This window comes from Eptesicus fuscus, chromosome 10 (genome assembly GCF_027574615.1).
Source record: "Eptesicus fuscus isolate TK198812 chromosome 10, DD_ASM_mEF_20220401, whole genome shotgun sequence".
Classification (NCBI taxonomy): Eukaryota; Metazoa; Chordata; class Mammalia; order Chiroptera; family Vespertilionidae; genus Eptesicus; species Eptesicus fuscus.
The window spans coordinates 85,951,715-85,971,657 of record NC_072482.1 but is presented as its reverse complement, the minus strand read 5'-3'; the positions used below and the strand labels follow the sequence as shown (position 1 = coordinate 85,971,657).

The window sequence follows — 19,943 nt, the reverse complement described above, 5'->3', positions numbered from 1 at the left end:
TGGAAGCTCTAGCTGCTGTTTGTACCAGGTGGCCACTTGCGCATGCGCCACCCCCCCCCCCCCCCCCTGCCCCATGTCCCTTCCCCACACCTCCTGAACCAAGGAACACAGAGCCTGAATCAGTAAGATGAAAACAGGTGCATTATCTGGATGGTCAAAGGCACAGCCGGAGCCAGACCCCAAACCAGATCGGAAGTCACACGGTACCTGGAGCGGAGAAGCCTTAAGGAGCACTAAAGCAGGGCCCTGGAGAAGGGCAGCAAGTGGGAGTAACTTGCCCAGAGGAGCAGTGACGAGGGACCTTGAGGCCCTGGAGAGGCTGAGAGAACTCCCAGTTCCAGAGTCAGGTAGCCTGGTTAGACACTGTTTCCCGCCCTGAGACTCCATGATGCATCCTTAGGGGAAACCCACTTTTATGTCAGCTAGCTTGCGAGGTTTCCTTTTTTGTAACTCAAGAATACCTGACTCAGGGATCCTGGCTCAAAGAGGGCAGGAGTGCCTGCAGGGCTCACCATGTGACCCTGGAGCCTGAACCAGCTGTTTGCCCAGTTGTTCTGCTGCCTTGTGTTTAGTTATATTCAATTTATCTGTGATCACAAGGCAGGTGGTCTACTGAAGAAAGCTTCACACACCTTTCTGATTCAGGCCCATGCACACAGGTAACATGCAAACACACACACACACACACACACACACACACACTCACACCCCTAATATTTGCTATTGATTGATGTTAGGAAAGCACTGCTATCTAAAAATGCCTGCACCACACTAGTATTGTAGGGTTGTTCTTTTCCTTTCTCTACACAATATTTTTTCTTACAATTGTTTTTACATCCTACCAAAAAATTAACATTTGAAGTTACCACTCAGAGTACAGATTCATATGCATGTTTTTTTTCAGATGTCAACTTTAATGAGAAGAATGAGGAAGAATATCGTTAAGTCTAAAAAGAAAAGAATACCTGACTCAGAAATGCCTGATCCTCTGCTGCTATGGACAAGGTCACTGAAGACAGCGAGGTCACGCTGCAGGCAGTGATCATTGGGTTCTAGAACCGAACTTGCCTGATTCCTAATTGTGTTCTGCTACCCGGTCTCATTGCACTGGAAAAGTTAGGTTGGAAATATTAAGCAACAAACATGAACAGTGGCTTGGGTTGTTGTGGAAATCCTAAATGAAACCAAGTTGGTCCCACAAAAATATGCTCTGCTCCCAATGCTTTTCTGGTGGTCCGACTCAGCCAAGGTTTAAGCTTCCAACCCAACGTGAAGAGCGGCCTGAAAACCGTCTGTGCTCAAACATAATTGACACCCTACTTCTCGGTGAGGCCCGGCCCAGTGTGAATATCCCATTTCCCTTCCTGGCGTGCACTGGAGTGTTCACATACATAGACCATCAGTTTGAGCCTAATGTAACATTACTGTTAAGTTCTCTTTTACAAATATTACCTTTAGGCATATTTTTAAGCCTTGAAGAGGGGAAGACAGTGGAACTGCTATAAGAACAACAGAAGAGGGCATCATAGGGGGCAGCTTCCCATGTGACAGGGGATGTGTTTCCTGCATGAACTCTGAGTGGCAGCGAAGGAGACAGTGGGTAATGGCTCCTCATACACCTGGGTACTATGCCACCTGCAAGATGGGACACAAAAAAGCAAAACCCTGATTGGAGTGAATATTACTATGAGCCAGGAGCCTTTTTTCAGTTTTTGTTGAATGTTCAAAATATGGAAAGCAGACACAAAGGTAGGTTGTTCTGAATACCGAGGAATATGCACTGGCCTAGCATGCCACATTATGAGCTTGCTAAATTTGGAATTAGGTTGTCGGATAAGCTGCATCTGAAAGATTAACCTGGTTTCCGGGTAGTCCCTCCTGACCTAGACTTCAGGGTAGGTTGGTCTGAACTCCCAAATGTTGTGCATTGGCTAAAAGTGAGCTCTAAAGGTTTTTTCTAGGATTGGTTTTCCAGTAATTCCACCAGCTAGGCAGGTTTAGCATTTGGGAAAGGCACAGAAACCAATATACACATAAAAAATACGTAGGTTTGTTGGAATAGAAATTTGTCAACTAAGAATAGATCTCTATTATTAAAGTTTTGGTATTCCTTCAAAAAAAGTTTAAAGTTTGGTTGAATTCAGCCGGAGTTAAAGATACCAAAATAATATGCTTGTTTTGTCTATATTTTAAAGAAATACTAAAAATTACAATGAAATCCCTGTTATAAATTATAGAATATCACATACACACTGAAGAGTATATCTTTTACAGTGTAGGAAAACTCAATTCTTTTACATAGTTGTAACAGAATTAAATATCTGGTTTCATTCTTTCACAAAGAAAATTAGGTACAGCTTTTATTGTGCTTAAATAATTTTACATTATTCAAATGTTTTCAAGGAGTCCACTGGCCTGAAATAAAAATATTCGGATATGTTGATTCAGAATTAAAGGTTATTTTCACACTTTCCTTTATCTGATTTCTGAGACTGTACATATTTCCCCTGAGATGCCTATGTGCTATGTTGGTACACTGCTAAACACCATGTAAGAGAAAGTCTTAGTTGTGAAGTCACACAGTTGGCCTCTAACACCATTAGACTCTAAAGGAAATACAGTGCCTTGATTCTATGATTCGAGGCAGAGAAGAACTGGGTCTAGGACATGCTGCTATTTTCAGATAGCAGGGATGCTCTTAGCAATGTTAGTCATGAAAGAACACTGGTGTCAGCATAAAGGACTTCCTATTGACCCAGTTGTGAGACTTTGAGCATCAAATACAAGCACAGCAAGGTAGTCATAACACAAAAGCAGGCTGTGATACAAGTTTAATTTTTTAGCAAATAGGGGAGTGTTCACACTGAATATTTTATTACTTCTAATAATTATGTCTATTTATAATATTTACATATATAGTTATTTTTATCTGGGTAAGCAGTGAAGAACAAACACATGGAACTGTAACTTGGCCAAATGATCCTATCAGAAATTACTAAAATAAAAAATAGGGTGGCTTCATTAGCACAAATAATAGGATGTATGCTGAGTAAAAGTAAAAAGCTCTAGAATCAAGATTATTGATAAAGAATACATCATTTTCTTTCTTTCTTTCCTTTTTTTGTGTAAATATAATTCTATTGATTTCAAAGAATAAGGGAGAGGGGGAGAGACATAGAAACATCATTGATGAGAGAGAAACATTGATTGGCTGTCTCCTGTACACCCCCCACTGGGGAGCGAGCCCACAACCAAAGTATGTGCCCTCACTGGGAATCGAACCATGACCTCCTGGTTCATAGGTCAACACTCAACCAGTGAGCAGCACTGGCCGGGCAGGAATACAACCATTTTAAATGACAAAAAAGAACAGATCAAATACCCTCAACGATAAGCCAAGAGGTTAGGTGTTATCATCTATGTAAAGCTTAATACACCATTACTGCAAAAGACACCACGTTTCAAAGACAAAAATTTTTAATAAAGGTATTTAAAAAGTTTACCATAAATAAAGCAAAACAAAACAGTCAGCCCCACACTGTGGCTCAGGTTTAACTGAATTACCCTTGTCTACACAATCAGAACAAGTCCAGACCAAGAATCAACTAGTCAGTAACCCAAACCCTTTCTTTTTCCCTTAAGTTCTAGTAAAAATACTAAAACGCAGGGAAGTATTAATACTGAAAGGTTAGGAATATATTGCACTAAGACTCATACTAACTATGAGGTTATTAAGCACAGAAATAATAAAGAAATGTTCAAAACCATAGTCTTGATGTTTTAGAATAGGTTTAAGAGAATGCGCAGTAAAAAATTTTAAATCACTGCTTACGTATGTCTTTTGAGTATTCTTCATATCTAAAAATCCCTCAGACAATGAAAGAATCTATTTTTTTTTACAAATTCATATTTCAGAAGATAAATTCTGCAATTGTAAATTCCTAAGAGTCTCTGCTAGAATCCAAAGAAAGTGATTTTAAAGGACATAAGAAAGACACAGCTTGGGTTGTCTATTACTACCAAATAGAGTCACATTTGTTTGGTTTTAAAGACAAATGAGTCACAATAGTAGGAATCATGTTTCCATATCAACTATTTGGGTAGATGCCGTGATATATGATTGAGACAACTGCGTACTCTCTTTCCTTCCAACGACAAACTGAAGTTGTGTTGAAGGGAAGTCCCCAAATGATAAAAATAATCTGAAGCACAAAATACTGGCTGAAGGAAGAAAGAAAAACTCAAAGGCCACTACTTCAGAAAGCTACTATTTGACCAGTTGCCAGATCTTTAGAAATACCATGGAACTGTGAGATGCCTCTCAAAGAAAGAAAAGCAGTAGTCACCTTTAATCTTACACATAATAAACACAAAAACAGTATTAGAAAAATCGTACAATTTTGTCAAATCATAATAAATATTCACCACACTTGGCACATCATGGGGTTTAAAAAAAGAAAGGAAAAAATAGAAGAGTTCATCTATCTTGTTAGCTCTATGAGTGCTACTATCCTGACATTTGTTCCTGAGTGAATGAAAGAAGGAATCCTGGGAAGACCCACCCCTTAAAAGCAAAACAAACAAACATCATTGGGAATGCAAGTATTCCATTCTGCAAAATTATGCACAATGTCAATTAATTTGATCCAAGGGCTGGTATCACATAAACCTATAATGATTAAACAACTTGATGAATCATGAAGATAAACCTGAAATTACAAAATGTGACTGGGAGCTGGTATTTAGAATGGCACTCGACATGGCCAATAGTCTGTCCATATATAAATACCATGAAGGTATCCCAAAGGTGCTGTGTCGAGTTGGGAAAGATGAAATTTGACCAGCAAGCTTTTCATGATTACGGCTTTTTTCTCATTTCTTCATCCCAATCAAAATCTAATGCCTCATCTTCTAGTTCTGGTAAAGTAAAGAGAGACTTTTTGGAAAGACTGAGTTTCTCAGGGGACCCCTCCAACTGAAAAGTTTTCCTTTTCCTGCCAAGCATTGTAGCTGTGGTCGTGGGAGGCGGGCTTGGGCCTCTCTCACCCGAGTTCTTACTCTCAGAAGGAGGCAGGGATGCTGATTTGGATTCAGGGGAGGAAGTAAAGGAGAAGTTGGCCAACTTGGCTAATGTGCAAGCATGAACCTTGCTGCTTTTATTACTGCACGAAAGCCCTTCCTTTTTGTCTCTCTCACCAGTGAGATGCAAATGCCCAGTCTCGTTCCCAAGCTCAAATTCAGGCTGAATCTCTCTCTTTCCGGGGCCACGTGCCCTCTCCGCTCTTGCTCCGTCTTTCCCTGATGACTGCTGTGACTCCCCCGTTGCCCTCCCCTGCAGCAGATCTGAGCCTCCATTTCCTGAGGCAGAGGTCAACTTTTCTGGACCCTTCACCGACAGAGCTGCTTCTCCGCTTGATCCACACTGGGAAATTTTCAGACTTCGAACTGCTATGTCAGTTCTGCCAGGAGACGCATGGCCGTGGTCCTCAGGGGAGTGGATCAGCTTTGACTTCTGTTTGAAAGTAAATTTTGCTAGTTTGGCCACAGGGGCACCTGAACTCTCAACACTTTCAGGTTCAGGCTCTTTCCCCCGAGGGAGGGAATTCTGCCTCTTTCTTTCCGGGCCACGTACGGGGATGGAGGGAGGATGAGGAGGGCTTGTGGGCTGTGAAGGCGCCCTGGCAGGACTGCTGTACAGCTCCTGGGCCCTCTCCTTGCGCAGCCTGTGCAGCTTCCTGGGGACATGATGAATCAGCACCGAGTCTGGTTCATCAGCAGTTCTCGCTGTTTCAGAAACTACTGCTGCCTTTTTTTCCTTTTTACCCTCAACTCTCTCTGGCCTCAATGGAGCTCCTGTCTCTCCTGGTGCTGGAAGCAGTCCAGTTTCCAGTTTGCTCCTTTGGTCTGGCTCACTCTCTTCCTCATCCTGAGATGTGCTGTTGGAGTTTTTCAAAGCCACTTTCCCCGCAGTTGTTTTGGGACCAGGAGACACAGAAACAGTGTTTTTCGGTTCAATCTGATGAGTTGTCAGGGAGTCAAACCAATCCAAACCGGAATCTCTGCTGTCGTGCTGAGCTGAATCTTTTCTACATGCTGACCTAGCAGGCCCCAGGTGGGGTGGGGGGTCGAGAGGTGGGCTTCCCCTGGGACTGCCTCCGGTAGGAGAGGAATGGAGACCACGATTCACTTCCTGCTGTGTTGACGTTCTGAATCGGGGTTCTCCCCCTGGGTCACGTGCCGAGGACCCTGGAGTAGTCTCTGCCTCCACTGTCCTTGGCTGGGATGGGGACACACTCTGATCCTGTAACCTGTAGCAGAAATAAGGAAAGCATGTATTGAAGGGAAGGAAATTTGCTTTACCCTTTTCATTTCTTTAGTGTCTGAGATGCCATCTAAAGGGATAAATCCAACATAATTCCAGGTTAATACCAAATACAGTCTCTAAAAGCAGCAACAGGGAATTATCTGTTTTCATCAGAATAGAGATTAAGTGATCTGATAATCATTCTAATTTAACCTTAAATTGAAGTAAAATAAAAATAAATGAAGTGCTGAGTTTGCCTACATTTCCCTTCTCTCTGAAAGTCCACTTAATTAATTTAAGATAGTTTGAAGGTCAATATAAAAATGCTGTCTTATCTCTCGTGTTATATGTGTAACTACAATACAGACTGCTAGCTATTTGCACAGTAGCTTATTGCTGATCAAGAAAGTAGCTCTACCCGGTTGGTGTGGCTCAGTGGCTGAGTGTTGACCTATGAACTAGGAGGTCATGGTTCGATTCCCAGTCAGGGCACATGCCCAGGTTGTGGGCTTGAGCCCTAGTAGAGGGTGTGCAGGAGGCAGCCAATCAATGATTATCTCTCTCTCTAATCATTAATGTTTCTATCTCTCTCCCCTTCTTCCTTCCTCTATGAAATCAACAAAAATATTTTTTTGGGGAAAAAAAAACCATAAAAAAACAAGCAGCTTTCAAAGTTACTATTATCTAGTATACTTTCATCAGCAAGTTGAGGTCAGGGATACTAGTAATTATTAAAGCTCCATAACAATGCCCTAAAAGACAGGAAATTCTCAGGAGTAGAATAATAATTTAGCCCGCTATTTTAGTCTAATTCTAACTTTGAAAATTAAATTCTCCCCTACATAAAAAGTCTGCTGTTTTACTATAACTTCCTAGAAGACAGCATCTTTGCACTCGGATTGGAGGTAGGTAGAATGGCTACCATTTAAGGCAGCATGTCACTAAAAGCATTTTCCAGAGAAAAGTGTGGTAAAAATACAAATAGTTTTATGATTGATATGTGATCTCCTTAAGGAATAGAGAACTCTTTCCTAAGGGGATACACCGTATGCTACTTGGGGTTTTCCCACTGTTAAGATTAGCTTTAGATTGTGTTCTAGAGGTAATATACTTTCATCTGTGGCGCACCTGGTTTTGTTGCTTTGAGGATCAATACTGAACAGGCCTCTACATTACAAAGAGAAACCAGAAGAAAAGAACATTTTAAGGCCAAATACTATCTTTCAGATCATCACCTACTCTCCTCCCCCCCCCCCCCCCTTTTTTTTCCTTGCAGGAGAATCATTCTGAACTTGGTTAAGTCCAATTGCTACTTTCTATCACATAACTCTGATTCTGAGCCTTGCGTCCCTTCCCTTCCCGAATCCAACATGTTTTTGGTAGTCAAAACGATCCATTTATGGTCCGTCACAACGAGCAGTGTCTCCAAAAGCCAAGGCAGGCCCAGGGCAGGCCTGAAAAGGATCTGCGACATCAAACCATAAAAGAACCAAAGGAATCGCTTTGATCTTCACACCATGCTCTGGGTCATTAAAAAACCAGGAGACCAAAGACAGGGGATTGATTTTATACAAAGTGCAAGTTTACCGCAGGCTGGCACCTGGTGCATTAGTAGGACAAAGCCAGCCCCACACTTCCCCAGGAAGGCTGTGCTGAGCTTTATAAATTAAAAGAGAATTCTGTTGGATGAAGGGAAGAAACATATAGGAGAGAAAGCCACAAAAAGGATGCTCAAGGTTTTACTTAATACAGTCAGCAATCCCAGCGGGGCCCCCACATTCTCCTTCTGCAGCCGTTCCACTTCCACACGCACCCATTCCCAGACCCCAGCTTTGAGAGCAACACCAATAACCAGATTCAGGCCAGTTATCCAGCCACTCAACTGATCATGTAGATACTCAAATGGATACACTCGCCATTCTTCGCTCCTGCTTCACAGGCACAGACTCAAAGCCTAGCTTTTTAGAAGCCATCTATATAGGGACATGCAACATTAAATTCCAGGCAACAATTCTTCAGGTGATGCACGTTCCTTCCCATACGTCCACATTTTAACAAGTCCTTAGAAAGGTGAGTTTTGAAACATTGCTGTTGTCATTCCTGAGTTGTTTGGATATTCCAAAACCAGTAGGATGATCTTCCTCTTTAAAATAAAATACATCATCCTCACTGAAGATTTTTTAGTCTATTAGCTAAATAAATTGTTAAAGGTCATGGATTTGGGCATGCAGGAAAGGAAAACTGCTGCTGAGGAACCAGGTGGAGGTGAGTATAGTTATCTCTATTTCTAACTTGCCCAGCATACCAGCTTAGGCTGGCCTAAAACCATTCTGCGTCTCAGTCTTCTACCATGAATTTCTTTCACCAGGGTTACACAGGACTAATATCAAATATTTATTATGTTTGGAAGAGAGCTTTAGAAACAATAATAAAATTAAAATATTAATAAACACAGAGACTCTTTATATAAACTCCCTTGCACATGTCCTCTCCTGGTGAGGAAAGATGGGAAGGCCAAGTAGGTATTTTGTGTTTGGGTTTGGCCTGGGATAGATGGCTCCTGGAATCTAACTTCCTCTTTCTTAACAGCAGTCCCAGCGCCTTGTTGCTCTGGTTTGTACAGGGAGTGAATGAAAGAGAAGAGGAAAAATGGTGAAAGCAAACATGATAGAGCCCACTCACCAGCAGTAACTGTGCATATTGGGTGTGAACTGTAGGTAGCTTACTTTACTGCTTCTCATGTAATTGAGACCCAGTGCTATCCATTTTACTGCACAGAGTAAATTTATATATAGTTTACAACACACATATAGCAACCAACCAGTCAGCGTTCTCCATGAGGCTCACCAAACCAGCAAGTCAAGAAGATGTAGCTTTGGAAGGTGGTCTCTAAAGATGGCAGCCATCATTCCTCCGTTCCCATATGTCTGTGCCACACCTCCCATCACCCAGTGGTGTCTACTTCCTTTCACTTTGCCTGTGGGGTGACCTTGTGACTTGCTCTACACGTGGCAGAAATGATTCTGCTCTAGTCCTGGCCCAGCCTGTAGGAGGCCTGGCAGCTCAGGCTCTGCTATACTGGAGTCCTAAGCTACCATGGCAGAACCCCGACTACCCTACAGCAGAGCGAGCCCAGCCAGCCCCAGCCATTTATGCCACCCAGTGAAGACATCACACATGTGACGGAAGCATCTTGGATGATCCCAAACCAGCTGAGCTCCCAGTTAAATGCAGGTGTGTGAGTAATTCCAGCTGATACTACATTGATTAGAGATGAGCCATCCCTGTGAGACCCCTGAATTTCTGTCTCCTAGGAAAGTGAGCACTATAATGGGGGTGATGTCTTTTTTTAAGCGACTGAGTTTTGGGGTAGCTGATTATAAGCAATAGATAACTAAAACAATCCCCTACAATAGCACAGACAGACTTCCCACTTAATGTATATTTCCTTTGTTTCACTAAATGCCAAATAAAGATTTCTCATTACATGCCTTTCTTTGTTTTCTTTTCTTACCTTTCAAGTCTTCTTAGCTCTTCACTCAGGAGGTCGTGCAGCTCCAGTTTTTCCAGAATAAGTTCACACTGCCTCTGGTACTGCTCCAGAGGGTTTTCAGGAAAGGAAGTGTGGAGTGCGTTCACGCCTCCCAGCAGTGCGCCTCCCTGAGGGTGAGGAATGGAGAACACCAGGGAGTCACCAGCCAGCCTGCAGAGAAGTCCACACTAGACACCACTGGTCCCAGATGGCTAAGCCCAGCCCTCCACACTCCCACCTTGAAATGAGAATCACCTGGGCATTTTCCAATTTCAATAATCTTCTTCCCCGTTCTTGCTGGCAAGCATTGCACTGCGAAGCCACGCTCTCACTAGTAAGACCATGACTATCACTCAGGTATGTCAAGGAGAAGATGGATTGAGACCCACCACTCTACACCGATGGGAAAAGCAATTATACCGAGGCAGAGAATGTTTCCATGACAATATTTTTCCTTCTTTTAAATGGTTTCCTTTGGATATATTTCCAGAAATGATCAGGTCCAGAATATAATCATTTAAATAATAACTCCTGATATGCTACAAACTGTCTTTTACTTGATGCTTGTAATTACAGTTCAGATATTAGCACCCAATGTCCTCACCTGCATTGAGGACTCCATGACTGACACCACGGTAATAGCGTCTTCCAGAGTCACTGTGTCACGAAACATCAGGCGAGCATGAGCTGAGAAAATGAGGGGCATTTTAAATCATAAAGACAGAAATGCTTAAAATAAATATTTGCGGTGATAAATGTAGTACTCTACCTGATCCTCCTCCAAAAACTTGTATGTTATGAATGAGCTACTGATAACAAATTAATTTTTCACAGAACAAGCACAAAAGTCTAAGTTCAACTCGCTTTAAGGCTGTTCCTATAATAAAGGGCCACATCCTTCTACACAGCTCTGTCTATTTATATGAAAAGCACTCTGGGCTCAAACAAAGAAAGGGGCTACCTAAGCATATGTTTAATATTCCACAACTTTTAATCCTCATTTTCTAGTCTATTATAGAAACACACAAAATTAAACTCATTTCTCATCTCTGGCAATTTTCTTTATCTGTGAGCTTTTCAAAACTACCAAACCCATGAGCATAAAATTTATGTATTTCTTGCTCTAATATTAGCTAAAAATCTTTAAAGAAGTAAAGTGCATCCATTTTATAGAACTTTTTATTAAGCATACATTAAGTTATCACATGGTACAGTCAGTTCATGTTCATTTTTTTGATTTATTAACACAAAGGCTAAATGTAAAAGCCAATGTTAAAAGAAAACATCTCGAGATGCATGGTAGCTGCAGGTCTGCATGTCTCTCATGCCTCAGGGATGGGCTAGGGCCTGGCATTATTCATTTGGTGTCATTATGTTAGTGGTGGGTGCCACATAGGAAACAATTCCAAACAAGGCAGTATCTCACCCAAAATGCTAACAGACTGCCCCTGAGAAATAAAACCTCAGTAAGTAAGGCCTCCTAACTGAATGACATCTTAAGTTATAGGAGCTATCAGAAAGCCTGAGCTATCACAAAAGATTCCTCTTTCTTAATGACACTATATTTCACTCAACACCCATAAATGTCCTGGAAGAGTGGAGGTTTCATAGCTCAGAGCCTTTACTTTAATAAGCACCTGTGAGCACCTTAGAGTAGGGATTATTCATCTTTGAGCTCATGGTGTCAACCCCCATTCCTTGTACATAATGGGTGCCCAATAAAAAATTCATTTGCTGAATGAAATAAACCTTCTGCTAATCGTATCAAGCTCTCCAACAGGCGGATGGTTGTCCGGGCAGCGTTCCGGGAGTCACTCTGCCTCTGCATCTGGTAGTACCGGAGGAGAACCTGATTGCCCACGTCAGACAGCGTGGGCTGAAGGTTCCTAATGAGGCTGAAGTAGGTTTTCATCTTTTCCATGCTCCACAGCTTCTCTGATTTGCTTGGGTAACCTGTACATATTAGGTGTTGGTCAGTAATTTCTAAGAACAGGCAAATTTCTCATTTTAAGGGCTTTGATAAAGTTCTTATACTCTTTATTTTTTAAAGTTTCTAGCTGAGGGCATGCTGGCCTTCCCAATCATCCCCTCAAATATGACAATATTTTTTTTTTTTAATTTTTAGAGAGAGGAAGGGGGAGAGAGAGAGAGAGAAACATCAATATGAGAAACACTGATTGGTTGCCTCCTGCACACACCCCGATCAGGGATTGAATCTGCAGCCTAGGTATGTGCCCTGAACAGAAATCGAACCCACCACCTTTTGGTGTATGGGATAAAAGCAACTGAGCCACACCAGCCAAGGTCTTATACTTTTTTAAAAAGATTAGCTTTAGGTTTTGTGGCCATTGAAATCTAGACCTGTTTCTGCACAGCATATACTAGTAGTTCTAGAACAAACAGTCTTAGGATCTAAGATTAATAAAGGGGTCAATTCTGAATAATTCTGTTCTACCCTATAGTATCCTACATAATAAAAGCCCAATATGCAAACTGTCCCCTCAGGCGGTTGTTCGACGGGGAGTTCGACCGCTCACTATGATGTGTGCTGACCACCAGGGGGTGGCGCCGAACATGGTGGACATCGGCAACACAGCACTGACAGCAGGCAGTGGAGGCGCTGCCGGCCCCGATGGGCCCCGATGAGAGCGGGACTGCAGCAGGATGGTGGAGCAGATGAGCGGGCGGCGCCAGGTCAAGGCGGATGCAAGAGGGGGCCTGATCACCCTGCTGATCACCCCACAGACAGCAACCAGCAGTGGCGGCGGGGGTCAGGGATGCTGTCTGGCTCCCAGGTGCGGAGGGAGCTGGGTGGGGGGCCTGGCCCCAATCTATAGCCCCGCAGATGGCGACCAGCGGCTGAGGGAGTTGGGCAGGTGGTGGAGCCACAGCTTGACTCCCAGGCGCTGAGGAAGCCAGGCAAGGGGCCCAGCCCTGATCGATGGCACTGTAGGCGGGATGGTGGAGCAGGTGAGGGGTCAGTGACAGGCCAAGGCGGAGTGCCAGGCAGGGTTGCGGGGCTGGGGGCACAAGCTGGGACTTGAGGCTGGGGCCCCGAGCTGGGGCCCGATCTCCGCAGGCTACCCTGAGGGACTCCACCAGTGCACAAATTCATGCACCGGGCCTCTAGTTAAGTAATACTTGAGTAAATCAAATTTAATTGAAAGAGAAGCCTTTATTTAGATTTCTGTTTCATAATTCAACCCAGTTTTCTTTGCATGCAAGAAGTAATAATTATATATCATAAGATTTCTCCCCTTTCATCATAAAAACATATTCACAACCATAATCTCATCAGTGGCAGACAGAGAAGGGCCCTTCACCTCCTGCTCATTATTCTGGCTCACTAACTGGTCCACTCACTGCTTTCAGTCTAAGCATCTCCCTGTTGCCCATTAGTAGGGTACCTTGGGTATTTATTTAATTTTCTTCAAAGAGAATTTCATTTGGCTGTGTCCACATTTTTCCTTTGTCAACAATTTGTTTGTCTGCACATACCTTTGTTTTCTAAGATAAAAGAGGAAATTATACGATCCCAGTCTTCATTCTTGGTATCAAGCAAAACCAGGATCAAGTCAAATCGACTTAAGAGTGGGCTGCCAAGGGCGATGTTCACAGACACGGACTCATGGGGGTCGTACTGGCCTTTCGGGTTAGTTGCTGCCAGGATGGTGGTCCTTGTGTTCAGCTTGCACACGAGGCTACCAAAAGAGAGGGTACAATTCACTGACTGTTGAGCTTCAAATAAAAAGCAAGATTAAACTTGTTAATGAAAAGGGCTGCTCTTGCATCTTGAAAATCTAGAGAAACTCATGTGAAAGAGAATGTGGAATGATATAAGGATGTATCACAAACACCAAGTTCAACACAGTATATTTACACTAGCCTATCTTGTAGAGAAATAAGTGCTCATAAACATTTTTTATAACACTACTGTGAGCACACCCTCTGCTGGAGGCTAAGAGTCATACAAAATAAACCAAACCTGGACACTGTCTTAAGAAGCTTGCAATCTACTAGCTATAATGGTAAGACAAAGAAGAATACGGTAAGTTCTAGAAGTATAGCGGTCCCAGGAGAAATAAAGGTGATATCTATTCATCTATGTGGATGGAAGTGATGATCTGCAGAACATTACCAAGTAGCTTTTGAACAGGGCCCTTCATGATGTGGACTTTTTAAGTGGAGAATATATATATTCATGGAGAGGGTGAAGGTGGAGGGTGAGAGAAATTTTGTAGAATTGTGAGTTAGTTGAAGCAAAAACTTTGTGTGTCACTTTGTTTTGATTTTTCTAAAAGTGAAAGAAACAAAAAATAGAAATAGAGAGAGGGAGGTAGGGATGAAGACAGGGAGGAAAGCACCAGGGGAAATGAGGAAAAATAAAGGCTGTTTAGCATCGAGTTTTTGAGGAGTAACAGCGAAGGAAAGGGGCCCGGGAGTGGTGGGTGGGTTAGAGGGCGAGGACCATGGATGGACACAGCGAGGAGACAAGGACAATGGTCTAGGAAGAGGCACGAGGTCCTAAACCAAGCATGTCAAACTCGCAGCCCGCAGGCCACATGCAGCCCACAACAAATATTTTTGCAGCCCAGCCAATATAACGGTATGTAAGAAACATTTTAATAAAAATTTCATTACTTAATTTTTACAATATCCTTTAACATAATTATTATAATGAGCTACAACGTTCGCTAATGACTGATTACTATAACCGTGTTGCATTCATTTCCCTTACGCGCCTTTTGCACAGGCGCACCATTTCTCTCCACTAATACTGGCAGCGAATATTTTAGCAGCTGATGGCCACATCATTAGTCTTGGACTGACTTGTTTGGTGTGCGCAACAGGAAATATTGTGCTTTCAAAGAACAAGAAAAATCAGTTTATGTGCATTACACTTATTAATTTGTGCAGTTATTCAGTGTCTGGTAAGTTAATATTCAAGAAAAAATATTAATTTTTATTAAAATGTTATATTATTTTATGTTAACAATTACTCATTTTTGTCAGCCCTTTGTATTCAGCATGTCTCTATCAAAATAAACCTACGTTTCTATGAAAATGGAAGCTTTTGGGTTTTTTTTGCGACCCACATAAACTTAAACCCTGTTTATTTGGCCCATGTTAGCCTTTGAGTTTGACATGCTTGTCCTAAATGGAGCAGTGGCAAGATAGGTATGGGTATGCCTGACTTAGATATTGTTTTTAAACTTACTAATGATGGGCAAGTCCTCAAGGTAATAGAGCATATTCGTTGACAATAACAAGTGTAACATTTCCCCCTATAAATTGCTCTGTTGCTGATGACTGTTTTTAATTATAGTGGCATGTCTGCCTCTCAGCAGTCATGGAACATGGCATCAGCGACATGTGCCGCGTTTGTTAATCCCTGATCTATTTCCAGTTGGCTCTAGCAGTTACCTCATGCCCGAAGACTGAAAAAGTTTGAGAATCCTAGTGTGTGGTAAGTGGCATAAGAAGACACCCATTAAAGGAGAGAGAGACAAACAAGGTACTTTCACTGAAAACTAAAGCACCTTTTAAGAAAAATTACTGAAAAGGAAATATTCTGAACAGACAGTCCAGAATAAATTATGTGCCCAAATGGTTTTGTAAAGGTAGAATCCAGATTGCCCTAAAAACAATGTAATAAGTGGTTCCTAATGAATCCCACCAAAGCACATGTAATCCATGTTGAAGTGAGGCCATTGGCATTTATCATAAAAAAGGAGTACTGCTGCAATACTGGCAATGAGATAAAAATAAAATACAATTGCATATGAAATAATTCCTTACAACTATTTTCAATGTAGGTGAAAGTAATTGATTGTTCTTCCTCTCTGGTCAACAAATATTTAGAAGCCATTTCCTGTGTGCAAAGAGCGATACTGAGAATTCAAAAAGGCACACAGCTGGTCTCTGCCTCCGCTAGTTTACAGTAGAAATGCTGGCAGATGAGGAAGCTCAACACAGCGCCCAGCAAGCAGACAGTACATGTGCAACGGATGGGGGTTATCAGCATTAGCATCAGCAAAGAGAAACTTCTGTGGAGACTCCTGGATATCTGTAAGGTATCTGATTTTAAAGCAGTTTGTGGTGTTAGAAGGAAATGAACTAGCAAAGAGAGAAAGAAGGTGGTGAATTATTTCTAAGGTAACTGAAAAAAAAAAAAAAAAAGACAAGAGTAAGCCTAAGGAAGGGGGCTAAGGAAGGATTATGTGAAGCAAAATGGCTGCCTGAGGAGCAGGCAGCAGAAGTGCCGGCGATGAAAGCAGAGGGGTGGGCAGGGGAAGCGGAAACCGTGTGGGGTAATAAGTCAGGCAGCTGCCTGTAGCACAGAAAGGGCCTGGGGACAGTGCCAAGAGGGACAGAGTGGTCTCTGCTCACTTGAAAGAAGGGAAGACAGAATACTGTATAAGCCTGGTGCTTGCAGACCTGCGATACAAACATTACTGCATTCAAAACTGAATGAGGCTTTTGAAAACACAGATACAAAGACACAGTCTAATCCTAAGTACTTCCTGCATAGTAAGTACTTCCTGATGTTTTAGGCATTTATTTACTTACCTTACTTTTTTCCTATTAAATTTGATCTTCCTTGAGGGACTGTTACTTATTGTTATAATCCTCACATTGTCTGTCACATATTAAATGCTCAATAAACATGCACTAAATAAGTGACAATAAATAAACCTGTACTTAGTTCAGTATTTCTAAAATTCAGGGTCATCTCATATTCACCGGCTTCAACAGTTATAAACTAATCATGCTAATGTGTTTCTGTTTTGTTTGTTTTTCTGGTTAATGTGCAGTGGAAACATTCCCGTTTCTCAAAAAAACTACTGTCCCATTTTTTTATCTACATAGGCTAACTTTCCTACCAACATAGTGGTGGCCTTTCTAAATACTGTCCACGTTACTGTCAGCACTGCAGGCCCTGCAGAAGGTGCCCTTGCTTTTGTGACGGTCTCATTACATCCTTTACAGGTGATTCCTGTCTTCATTCACGGCTTTATTCACCTACATTCTGTCACTTCCAAACTTACCTCTGGGCTGTGGTGGTAGCTGCTGTGTGTTCACCAAGCCTTGTTTCCCTTTCCCCTGGGCACAGAGCAGGATTAGATTTCCCATCCCCCTTTACAGTTCAGTAGGGCTGTAATACTAAGTGTAGCCAATGGAGTGACGGTAAAAGAACCTACGCTACTGTCAGGTCAGGCAACCATCCAATTCACAGAAACAGAAAGTAACATGGTGGTTGCCAGGCACTGGGAAAGGTGCAAATGGCAAGTTGTTGTTTAATGGGTATAGAGTTTCAGTTTTGCATGATGGAAAAGCTCTGAAGATCAGTTGCCCAACAATGTGACTATCCTTAACACTACTGAACTATACACTTAAAAATAATTAGGATGGTAAATTTTATGTTACGCGTTTTTAACCACAATTAAAAAAGAAAGTAACGGAGGCTGTTATGGACTGAATATTTGTGTCCCACCAAAATTCATTATGTGGAAGCCCTAACTACCAGTGTGATGATATGGGTTGGGGCCTTAGACAGGTATTAGGTTTAGATGAGGTCATGAGGGTGGAGCCCCATAATGGGATCTGTGTCCTCATAAAAAGAAGCAGGGAGACACAGCTCACTGTCCACACTCATGCACTGCGGAAAGGCCAGGTGAGCACACGGTGGGAAGGTAGTGGCCATAAAAAAGAACCAAACTACTGACAGGTGTGACAATCTGGATGAACCTTAAAAACATATTATGCCAAGTAAAAGCTGTCGGACACAAAAAGTTACATCTTGTATGATTCCGTTTATATGGAATGTTCAGAACAGGCAAATCCATAGTGACAGGAAGTAGGTTAGGGGAGACAGGACATAGGAAATGGAGGGGATGAGGACTGACAGCTAAAGGGTATGAGGTTTCTCTTTGGGGTGATGAAAACATTCAGGAGTTAGACAGTGGTGATAGTTTTACACCCTATGAATATACTATAATTCAAGAAATTGTATGCTTTAAAAGAGTGGATTTTATCTAGTATGTGAATTATGTCTCAAAGCTGTGATGAGAAAAAGTCAGAGGAAAGAATCAAAATAAATGGTATTTGCGCTCCTAAAGAGGAGTATGCCAAAAATGGAGGTAAAAACCCACAAAACTATATAAAATGAAAACAAATTAATGATATTCTCACAATCCATTATACGTATACTAGAGGCCTGATGCACGAAATTCATGCATGGGGGGCGTCCCCTCAGCCCAACCTGCACCCTCTCCATTCTGGGACATTTCTCTCACAATCCTGGACTGCTGTCTCCTAATTGCTCACCTGCCTGCCTGCCTGGTCACCCCTAACTGCCCCCTCTCTGCTGGCCTGGTCACCCCTAACTGCCCCCCCCACCAGCCTAGTTGCCTCTCACTACCCCCCCCTGCCAGCCTAATCACCCCCAACTGCCCCCCCTGCCGGCCTGGTCACCCCCAATGGCACCCCCCTGCTGGCCTGGTTGCCCCTAACTGCTTCCCTCTGCTGGCCTGGTCGCCCCACGCAGCCTGCTGTTCAGTCATTTGGTCGTCCCTCACTAATACCCCTGCTGGCCTGGTCATAGGCAGCCATCTTGTGAGGGCATGATGGTCAATTTGCATATTACCTCTTTATTATATAGGATTTTTTGTAATCTATATTGCTGGGACATACACCCTCCCTTTATCTCTAACAGGGCTGATAAAGCTGATAAATTCCCATTCATGTCTAGACTGATTCAATGAGTAGAAATAGCAGATTCACAAGCAATGGAATAGGAAAGAGGAAAGGGCAAAAGCACTGCTCATATATATCATCTGCAAAGAACAGAAAACCCTCATAGTGCTTGATCTGAATTTACGTTTTCATAACTTGGTGGCATGCTTGGAGGCCCTAAGGAAGTGTTCTCATGTTCCATAGCCCCTTCCGGCCTAGGGGTTGGAGCCCTCTCAGGGGTTGGGCAGAAAGGTGGCTCCCTCCTCTCTCAGCCTCCCCTCTCAGTCTGAGACTAGTTTGTGAAAGATGCCACCAGAGATGCAGCTTCACAAGATCCTGGGAGGAAGAGGCCAACAGGGTGCCTGGTTTTGGAGCAACCTTATCCGGAGTTGTGGTCCCTCAGCTGCCTCTTCAATGAGAACCCAGGTAGGTTCCAATAACACAGATTCCCAGGTCCGGCCTCAGCGATTCTAGCCGTGGGCCGGGTATGGACTAGAAAACTGTAGCACAGCGAGTGGGGATTGGTGCCGTGGTTCTTCTGTGGCTGTCAGAGTCACAGCGCACGATAAATGTTCTCTTGTCTGTCTCGCTACAGGTTGTGAGCACCTTGAGAACAAAGGCCTTGCCTTTTCATCTCAGTGGTGTCAGCGGCCAGCAGAGAGCATGACACTGCTAAGTGCTCAGGCAGGTTTACTGAGTGAGACGATAAACTGCCATCTTGTTTCAGACTGCACTTCCTATCTAGGCATCCTATATAATAAAAGCGTAATATGCAAATCGACCAAACAGCAGAATGACCAGTCGGCGGGGGGCGGGACCGGCTCTCTCCTTGCAGCTGATGGCCAACCTCCTATCCCCATTCCTTCCCCACAGCCGACAGACCCCAATCAGCCCACGGCAATGGTGGTGCGGCGGTGAGGGAAGGAGGAGGCGGGGAGGCGGGAGCCGCACAGTGCAGAGCACCGGCGATGGTGGTGTTGGCATCCGGCATCCATTCCTTCTGCACCTGGCCCAGTGACTGTCGCCTCCCCTCCCAACCCTGCCCAGGGCCTTTGGGCCCCAGGCTGGGATGGGGAATGGGGGTAGGTGGTGGCAGACGTGGCCCCTTTCCCAGGGGAGCTGAGGGCTGGCTCCCTCCTTGGGGCCGGCGGCCAACCTTCCATGTCCCGTCCCTCCCCGTGGCCGGCAGGCCCCAATCGGCCTGCCGCCCATCTGCCACGTGGCAAGGGAAGGAGGAGAGGGGGAGGCAGGGAACCGAGCGGTGGCAGGGCGCCGATGATGGCGGCGTCTGTGTCCGGTGTCCGTTCTTTCTGTGCCCGGTCCGGCGACTGTTGCCTCCTCTCTGGCCTGGCTCTGATTGGCCTGGCCCCA

The 19,943-nt window shown here is 43.5% G+C and overlaps 1 protein-coding gene across 5 annotated transcripts in view; it reads right to left on the bottom strand.

The window, feature by feature from the left end:
* Positions 1-935: 935 nt before the first annotated feature.
* Positions 936-19,943, bottom strand: part of MCM9 (minichromosome maintenance 9 homologous recombination repair factor) — a 68,953-nt gene continuing 49,945 nt past the window's right edge. For 4 of the 5 annotated variants that reach the window (XM_054722258.1, XM_054722254.1, XM_054722255.1 and 1 more), the window contains 5 exons: positions 13,335-13,537; positions 11,586-11,789; positions 10,441-10,523; positions 9,819-9,964; positions 4,309-6,308 (listed from right to left, as the gene is read on the bottom strand). In XM_054722258.1, the coding sequence (XP_054578233.1) occupies positions 4,859-6,308; positions 9,819-9,964; positions 10,441-10,523; positions 11,586-11,789; positions 13,335-13,537 (2,086 nt within the window). In that variant the 3' untranslated portion in view covers positions 4,309-4,858. Of the gene's footprint in view, positions 1,108-1,452; positions 1,500-4,308; positions 6,309-9,818; positions 9,965-10,440; positions 10,524-11,585; positions 11,790-13,334; positions 13,538-19,943 lie in introns of those variants that run through there. The other variant, XM_054722256.1, reaches the window with a different exon arrangement.